A 9,860-nucleotide genomic window follows, 5' to 3' on the forward strand; every position below is an offset into this window, starting at 1 on the left:
TCGTCTGATTGGGTTATCAATCAGTCGACTCGGAATATATTTACTTGGGTCAACACTGGTCGGTCATCGCTCATCGATTATTGGCGGATCATACGAATCATGAAGAAGTTTCCCCCGACTTCTTCTTCACCACGCACGCAGGACCATGGAGGAGAGCCGGTCTAGTCTCATAAATAATTGAAATGGACCAGAATCCATAAATCAATCCATCAACCACAAGCTTGGTATGTTGATTAGATTAGACGACACTGATGTGAGAGTGATTTGACAATCGAGATAGCTTAGTAGTAAATAAATTTGACCATCTCTCTAGCTTAGTTAGGGAAAATAAAAACGGAATACTTTTGTGCGACGTACGTAGGACGAATGGACGATAGTAGGAGGGTCGACTACGAGGCGTCTATGATGGCTTCATAAAATCTCAAGATAATATGCTGGCTCAGTATCTTGAAGGTGCTCATAGGGATAAGGTGTGCGTGTGTGCATTCATAGGGGTGGGTGTACGCGCGTATGTATAAGCGCTTGCGCCTGTACTGTGTTAAAAAAAGTCATTCACATGGCAGGCAAGGCAGGAGCATTACCCATTTCTCAGTGTCCAACTAGGCGCCAGTTCTTTTGACTCGATTATAAAGAGAGCCACCTTCAAGGAGCCATGCTTCGGTACCCCCCCCCCTCCATAAACCGTATAAGGGTAGTATCGTCATTTGATCATAACGTATACACACCTCCGTATGTGAGGCGTACGAGCTGTAAGACGTATATAGCAGATCCGCCGGCCCATCAGACAAACTGGCGCACGTCCCCCCTCCATCCTGGGCCTGGCCCATTTATTATTTTTTAAGCTTCAAAAAATAGGTGGGTGAGGCAGTATCGAACACCCAACCTCTTGGTTTATCTCTACATGCACTAACCAACTAGGACAGCGCATCTCTTGTGCGTGGCTTCTTCTTTTATTCAATTTATCTCTTATGTCTGGCTTCTTCTTTTATACTTTTTGTTTTGCATCTTATCAGTCTGTTTTTCTTTTTGCCTTTTTTTCTTCGCTTTATTTTTCTTTATTTCTTCTTATTTTTCTATTTCCTTCTTTCATTTTCTTAAATTCGTGAACACTCTTTAAATCCATGAACTTAACTTTTTTCATATGAATGAATATTTTTCAATATCGCAAACTTTTATCAATTTCATGATTTTTCTAAACTTTTTTACAAATTATTTAATGTTTTTTCAAGTCGATGGACCTTTTTGAATTTCACAAACTGTTATCAAATTTATGAACTTTGTTTTGTCAAAATTGAGAACTTTTTTTTATTTTACCAACTTTTTGTTCAGATTTGTGAACTTTTTATCAAATTCTTAACCTTTTTCAAACTGATGAACTTTTTTCCAATTCCACAAACTTTTGTCACACCAGTAAGCTTGCCATGCACGTCTCGGCTAACACATGTAATCATATGTAGGATACCCTTCCCTAGAAATAATAGGTTAACCTTTTGAAAATTTGAAATTTCACACGAAGTGTATAGTACCTACTCCCTCCGTTTCAAAATAGATGACCAACTTTGTACTAACTTCGTACGTACGTACAAAGTTGAGTCATCTATTTTGGAACGGATGGAGTATTTCTTGGCATACATAATTTGAAATATCATTCTTCATAAATCAATATTCCTTTCACGTACATTTCTTGAATACCTTCTTTACTCAAGAAAACAATATGAATACTCTTTTTATTGCATGAGCCAAATTTAGAGTGCATGCTTTCTAATATGCTATCTATTTAGGAATAGACATAGTAGTTCATAACCAGGCTGATAGCAAGTCCATCACCCAATCTCCTCTGCTGAAGCAAGGTTACTTGCAAATTGCAATGCAGCACGTACTTGTACGTGAATGGTTGGATGAACTCGCATGACCTGACTCCAAGCAGAAACAGGGAAAAAAGAATCAGAGATTCATATGAAAGTCCTAAGACGACAATAGCACCGCAAAGATGGAAAAGCAATCAACATGTTGTAGATATAATATTTAATTAAATGGATGTGAGTGGGTGGTCTTGATTTATCGCTGTACATTTGTTTGAGTGTACATAGGAAAGGAAATTGTCTACTTTTCTGAAATTGATAAACCTTTTTTCATCCTGTTGACTTTGTGGCAAAAAAATTTCAACACCAACACAAAAAACCAAAAATCTAGTTTTTTCATTTTCGGTATCGTTTCGGTCTTTGATTTGTCGATTTTTAAGCCCACACCTAGCTCAAAGGACAACAAAAGTTCATAAACTGAAAACGTTCACAGATTTGAAAACAAAGTACATGATATTAAAATAATATTTCCGAATTTGAAAAGTTCATGAATTTAAGAAAAGGTTCACGATTTAAAAACAGTTCCTGATCTCTTTAAAGAGAATTGAGACCAAAATAAAATTGAAAAATAAAAAAGAAAATGGGACAAACAAAACCCCCCACCCCCTCCCCCAAAGAAAACCACAAATTTTCAAAATTGTTCATGTTTTGAAAGATGTTCGGAAATTGTTTGTGTTTCGAAATCTTGTTCACTTTCAAAAAAAATTGCTCAAATTTCGTTCTCAAATTCCAAAACTATTCGGCATTTTAAAATTGTTCGCACTTTTTAATAGAAGTTTCACATTTTTTCAGAAAATATTTCATATATATGTACGCTACTGTGTATCTCTACTATTAAAGGGGGATCGAACGTCGTGATGGTTCGACCTCGTTCGATCCCCCTCCCTTCGAACTCCCACACGCACGCAGCAGCCCACCAACATAGCCCACGTACGAAAAAACACCAACTCAGCGCCCGCAAAAAAAATACAACAACTCAGCCCACGTACGAGATCCACAGTTCAACACACGAACGATAAGTCCATGGAACCCCACGATCGCGCCCAGTCAACAAAAAAACAGCTCCGCAACCCACGAACGAGGACGAGGTCCATCGACCAAAAATCAAACTTCTTCGACCCGCCAACGAACGCCAGTTCTTCCTGGCGTACGAGCTCCATCAAGACGCCAGTTCTTCCTGGCGTACGAGCTCCATCCACACGCGAAAGCACGCCGCCAAAATAGAAACGCCGCTTCAATCGTCGTCCGGCCACATCGTTCGCACGCGAGCTGTGGGAGCTGCAGCCTCTGCTGGTCGCCTCCAAACACAACCTCCGCTCGACGGTTGTTGCTGCGTCATCTCCTGAGCGCGCCTACCGTCTTCTTTCTCTCCGATGGCAAAGGAAGTTATGTTTCATGGTGCCTGAACTCCCTAGGTTTGCCATCCTGACCTGTTCAAAACTTCATAATGTTAATACTCAGATTGCATCTTTAACTTATTTGAACATATCACTTATTCCCCAAAGTTGCAAAATCTAATCAGTCTATAATTCTGCCCAGTAAATTTTAACACCATTTGGTAGATCATGCAAGAGAAAGATTGCAAGTGTACAGTGAAGTTAGGCCATAATTCTGCCCAGTAAAGTTAGGCCATAATTTTGCACAACAGTAAGGCACCCCATAACTAAACAGAAAACACAGAACAAAGCAGAAAGAGGCAACTAAAGAGGCACATACCTAGCATAATGTACTGACATTGTAGTTAGAGAAGCAAATTGTATAAACTTGGGCTTTGGCAAGATAACAACAGGTATGCCCATTGAGAAAAACATGTAGCAAGCTTCCAATCTACCACCAAGGATAATGACGTCTCTATCTAGCATCTACCCAGTTTCAGTAAATTAAAACAGGCTGATTGTTACGGTCTTGTATGTTGTCACCTGGACCAAATCCCACCATGTTTTTGTATGGAGGACGATGCAAAAAATGCAGGAGAGAGAAACAAATAAATCTAATTTTGGCAATCCAGTACAGACAATATGTATTATATCACGTAGTATGAAGAAACAAAGTCAAGCACTTACGAGAGCCTTTGGTGCAGTGAAATTTTGAGTGGGAGTCTGTATTATTACAGTTTGGTACCATCCAAATGACAGCCCCGTAAATCAGCTCCAGCCGACACACACCTTTGCTTCCACAGCTCATGCATAACCAGCCGACACACACCTTTGCTTCCACAGCTCATGCATAACCACATACCCGGGGATTCAAATCAACCTACAAGAATATTAATCCATTAGTCAGATCCAAGATGACACCAAACCAAATTGGTTAGGATGTGTGTCGATGCTTGGTGGCTTCGCCCGCCATCACCGAGCTATCAAAATCACAAGGCTACTGCTCGCATTTCACAAACACATCATATTACAATCACATGCCTCATTTGGACGTCATATGCCCGAACTCCCTAGGTTTGCCATCCTGACCTGTTTCAGCAAGCAAAGTAGTTATACTAGACTCCTGTTCAAAACTTCATAATGTTAGTACTCAGATTGCATCTTTAACTTTTACTCCAACTACATTGAACAAGTTCTGGCATCTCAAATGTGTCTTTTCAGCAACTACATTTGAACATAGCACTTATTCCCCAATTTACAAAATCTAATCAGTTATGCCACCTGTTCTGTTCCCACAGTTAAGTTCCTATAGTATGTTATATCATTTTTATAATGCAAAAAGACTGTAGGTTTATTTAAGCTTCTATAGGACAGAAAGATGTCACAGCACAGAGAGCGTCTCTATGATAAAGGAAAAAAAGGTATGTGTATGCCAATCACATGTCTGCACATAAGGTATTCAATAAGCTTCACAACTTAACTTACATTAATCTTATCAGTTGTCGAATATGAGAGGACACCCAGATCACAACTCACCAATACACACCGACCACCATCTGGTTTTTTCATACGCAAACAAACACGCACTACTAACTACAGTGTTTTGTCTTCCGATGATGATGACAATGTGCCCACGCAACTGCCTATGATGATTCCTATAGCCGGCAATCTCAAGGCCTTTCAGCCAGTGCCGCATGTGGAAACATCAATCGGTATCGCCCTTACACACAACTTTTTTTTAGTTTGCATTTATACATTTGTTAAAACAAAATGGTTCTTCAGGAAATCATTCTCGTGAAGGCACTTACTATGATCACCATGCATCACTGCGAGTAACAGAGAGAAGCATTGATCATAATATTGGTTCAGACATAGCACTTGGACTCGACACTGAAGACAATGTCCCCGAGCACATTGCTTCAAATGATATCATTAAATCAGATAGAAAACAGAAAAGGCGAGATCAATATATAGCACGGCGAAATAGATTAACACTTGAACAGAAGGAGGAAATCAATGCACGTCGCAGAGAAGCTAGGAAAAAAAACAGAGGAGGAGAGGACTGCCCGTCAAAGAGAAGCCAGGCAACGAATGACACCAGAGGAGAAGCAACAGAGTAACACCCTTAGAAGGGCGGCGTACCAAAATATGTCAGTCCATGACAAGCAAGAGACAAACGCCCGCCGAAGAACACGTCTGCAAAACATATCACCTAAGGAGAAGCAGAACATGCTAGCTCACCGCAAGAAGAGACTCGCGGCTAGGTGCAACACCCCTTGCGCTGAATCCATCGCCATGCCGCGCCCTGATGCAGATACCTTAGCTACACCCAACCTGATGTCGAGCACTCATGCATTGGCATTCAGAGAATCTGAAGCTTCAGCTCCTGCCCCTGCCCCCCGGTTTGCGAGTAAGGCTGGGAACAACTTCGAATCAGACGGTAACCCTTCCATCTTTACTTTACTTGTTGTGTCCATGTGCATTGAACCAGGATTTAACGGCTCCACAATGGTGCAGGCGAGTACCTTAGTCGTACCCTGGATGATAATGATGCCCCCAGCGAACTCATAAATCCCTCGCAGCAAACCAATGAACACCAAATAGACGACCAGCAGAATCAAGCCCGTGAGAAGAGGCAGGAGAGCAGAGCACAGCATAGGGCTCGGGAGCGAGCTCAGAAACAAAGTATTGGAGCAAAGAACATTCAAGGGAGTGCCTTAAAACGAAGAGTGCGCGGGAAAAGCATACCAGAAGGTGAGAAGTCAGCGTTGCTAGATCGTCGTAATGCAAGCTTTCAAAAAAAGCGGAGGCCTCCAGGCCCAGATGCAACTACTACACAAACATGAAGTCCGGGGTGTACACGTTTCGGGCACATGGCACTATGTACCACAAGGTGCACTCGTTCGGTCCAAGATCTCGCCCTGAACATCTGCAGTTGTACTTCTACGATGACGATCCCAGCTTAAGCCATCGCAAGGAGGCCACCAAGCAATTGGACCAGCACGTTGTCAGCAAGTTAGTGGACGTCCTTAGGGAAAACCCCTACTCCCAACAGTTTAGGAGTTTGGGTGCCCACAAGGAAAACCTCGAGGAGTACCGGATAGACCTCAACATTGACCAGAAACTAGACCAACGAAGATATAATAGACCCGTGTCATCCGAGGTGGCTACGATTTGGGTCGAGGGAAGCGATCTAGCAAACAGGTTCAACCGCAGCATTACACTCTATGGGGACAACAACGAGAAGTATAGTATACATGCCACAGATGGCTGTTATGACCCGCTCTCGTATCCCCTCTTTTTTCCAAGGGGGGAGCTTGGTTGGCATCCAAATATCCCTAAGCACAATGTCCCTTGGGAGGTTGCACAACAACCAAGAGGAAACCGTGATAACGATTCAGGTGCACCTGGTTGTTATGCTTATATGCCAGAAAAAGTTCTCTATCCTTCCATATGGTACCTAACCTTCTTCTTTCACGTCTTTCCACAGAGGGGAACAGCCGGTTGTGTGTCTCTGTTAGGGACTACTACTGTTACCGGCTACAGATGCGCCCTACGATATTCAACCCCATACTACATGGAGCACGCCTGTTTCAGCAGTGGGGTGTCGACATGTTCATCAAGATTGAGGGATGTAGGCTAAAGTGGATCAGGGACCACCAGAGAGAGATACGTGCCGATCTATACCAAGGCCTTGTGGATAGCATCGCGGTTGGGGAGATGCGGGCGAGCGCTGTTGGGAAGAGGATCGTGCTGCCAGGGACGCATCAAGGAAGCAACCGAGACATGAAGCGGAGGCAGATGGACGCCATGGCACTGGTGCAGACATATGGGAAGCCTGACATCTTTTTGACTATGACATGCAATCCTAGCTGGGAGGAGATACTGAATGAGCTGCTTCCTGGCCAGACACCGCAGGACCGACCAGATCTTGTCGCACGCGTGTTCAAGGCCAAGCTAGAGACCATGAAAGAGATGTTGTTCAAAAAGCACATCCTTGGTGTTGTGGTAGCGCATGTGTATGTCGTCGAGTTCCAGAAGAGGGGCCTCCCCCATGCACACTTCCTGTTGATCATGAATTCAAATTATAAACTCGTGGTGCCAGAGCAGTATGACCGCATCATATCTGCAGAGCTCCCAGACAGGCATAAGTATCCAGAGCTCTATGCCATGGTCGTGAAGCATATGATGCACGGCCCATGTGGCAATCTTAATCCCAAAAATGTGTGCATGCAAGACTTGAAGTGCAAGAGCAAGTACCCACGACCGTTCAACCAAAACACCTTACAAGGGAAGGATTCATACCCGGTTTATCGACGGCGAGACGATGGTCGTCAGGCTAAGGTCCGTCGTCAAATGTTGGATAACAGATGGGTCGTGCCTTACAACCCTTATCTGTTGCGGATGTTCAACTGCCACATAAATGTCGAGGTGTGCTCCAGCATCAAGGCCGTCAAGTACCTTTACAAATACGTATACAAGGGTCACGATCGAGCTTCATTCAGCATTGACCAGCCTGACAGCAACGGGGTTGTAGACGAGATTAAAAGGTACGTTGATGCGAGATGGGTTACTCCACCAGAGGCAATGTGGAGGATATTCGGCTTCAACCTTTCTGGGAGTTTCCCGTCGGTCCTACAGTTGCCGCTTCATCTCCCTAATATGAATAGTGTCACGTTCAAAGCAGGAGAGGACCTGACTGATGTCGTCGCCCGTGATACTGCATCTAAGTCAATGCTGACAGAGTATTTCCTCGCTAATCAGCAGCATGTGTGGGCTCGGGATATCCTGTACAAGGACTTTCCGGGAAGTTTCACATGGCAGAGACAGAAATACTGGAGGCCGAGAGAAAAGCAGCACCAAGTAGGTCGAATCGTGTCGGCCCATCCAGCCGAGGGGGAGCGGTACTTTCTGCGAGTGCTGCTCAACCATGTACCAGGCAAGACATCCTTCGAGGACCTGCGGACCGTGGGCGGTGTGCTCTGTCATAGCTTCCGTGAGGCTGCCGAGAGATTGGGCCTCATCGAGGCCGACAACACGCTTGACGAGTGTCTTATAGAGTCAACACAGTTCGCGATGCCAGCCTCACTCAGGAGGCTCTTTGCAACAATCTTGGTATTCTGCGAGCCAGGTGACGTGCGCGGTCTATGGGATAGGCACCTAGAGGCAATGTCTGATGACTACCGCCGATCACACATGTGCTCAAAGGCAGTGGAGCAGATGGTGTTGCTTGACATAAGGGGCATGCTACAATCCATGGGCAAAGACATAGTGTTGTTCCCTCTTCCGGACATCGATGAGACCTATGACACTACTGGAGGCGAGGCCAGAGAAGTCACCGAGGAGTCCTCCATCGAGGTTGACGCGAACGATGTTGGTTTAGCGTCCTCGCTAAACCCCGAGCAGAGGCTTGCATACGACGAGATACTGGCAACAGTCGATGCTGGTGATGGGGGTGTATTCTTTGTCGATGGCCCGGGAGGCACTGGGAAGACCTTCCTATACAAGGCACTGCTCGCAAAGGTTCGAGGCGAGGGCAAGATCGTGGTGGCTACGGCGACGTCGGGCGTCGTGGCTTCCATCATGCCTGGAGGAAGGACAGCCCACTCGAGGTTCAAGATCCCACTCAGCATTGAAGATGGGGGGTCGTGCAACTTCACCAAGCAAAGTGGAACGGCCAAGCTCCTGCACATGGCTTCACTCATCCTATGGGACGAGGCCACCATGACGAAGCGACAAGCGGTTGAGGCACTGGACAATAGCATGCGGGACATCATGGGACGACGGGACCGACTATTCGGGGGAAAGACTGTCGTGTTCGGTGGGGACTTCAGGCAGGTGCTTCCGGTCGTCAGGAAGGGGTCACGGGGTCAGATAATTGATGCGACCTTGCGGAGTTCGTACATATGGAAGGGCATGCGCCACCTAAGGCTCCTCACCAACATGAGGGCGCATAACGACCCGTGGTTCGCAGATTACTTGCTAAGGGTAGGCAACGGCACCGAGGAAACCGACGAGGAAGGCAACATAAGGCTCCTAGAAGATATTTGTGTGCAGCCAACAGAAGACGGCGTTGACCTAGAGAAGCTAATCGACCATGTATTTCTTGCTCTAGACGACAACATGGCTGATCCAAATTACATGACATCTCGAGCGATCCTCTCCACCAAGAACGACAACATTGATAAGGTAAACACACGCATTATAGAGCGCTTCCAGGGCGAAGAGAAGATCTACCACAGTTTTGATATTGCAGAGGATGATCCACATGGCTACTATGCCCCCGAGTTCCTGAACAACCTAACTCCCAACGGGCTGCCTCCGCATGCGCTCAAACTGAAGTTAAATTGCCCCGTTATACTGTTGAGAAACATTGATCCAGCTAATGGGTTGTGTAACGGCACAAGGCTTGTGGTCCGGGGTTTCCAAAGGAACGCCATCGACGCAGAAATCGTGCTAGGACAACATGCTGGTAGGAGGGTGTTCCTTCCTCGGATACCTCTCTGCCCATCCGATGACGATATATTCCCTTTCAAGTTCAAGAGGAAGCAGTTCCCTATTAGGCTCAGTTTTGCCATGACAATCAACAAGGCACAAGGGCAGACCATCCCGATTGTCGGGG

At 45.3% G+C, this 9,860-nt stretch overlaps 1 protein-coding gene across 1 annotated transcript; it reads left to right on the plus strand.

Moving 5' to 3' along the window:
* The first annotated feature begins 5,046 nt into the window (after positions 1-5,046).
* On the plus strand, positions 5,047-6,084 carry LOC119361586. Its single transcript, XM_037626724.1, has 2 exons — positions 5,047-5,678; positions 5,756-6,084. Exons 1-2 carry the CDS (start codon positions 5,255-5,257, stop codon positions 6,082-6,084), a joined length of 753 nt encoding a protein of 250 aa, XP_037482621.1. The 5' UTR covers positions 5,047-5,254.
* Positions 6,085-9,860: the final 3,776 nt, after the last annotated feature.

This window comes from Triticum dicoccoides, chromosome 2B (assembly GCF_002162155.2).
Source record: "Triticum dicoccoides isolate Atlit2015 ecotype Zavitan chromosome 2B, WEW_v2.0, whole genome shotgun sequence".
Classification (NCBI taxonomy): Eukaryota; Viridiplantae; Streptophyta; class Magnoliopsida; order Poales; family Poaceae; genus Triticum; species Triticum dicoccoides.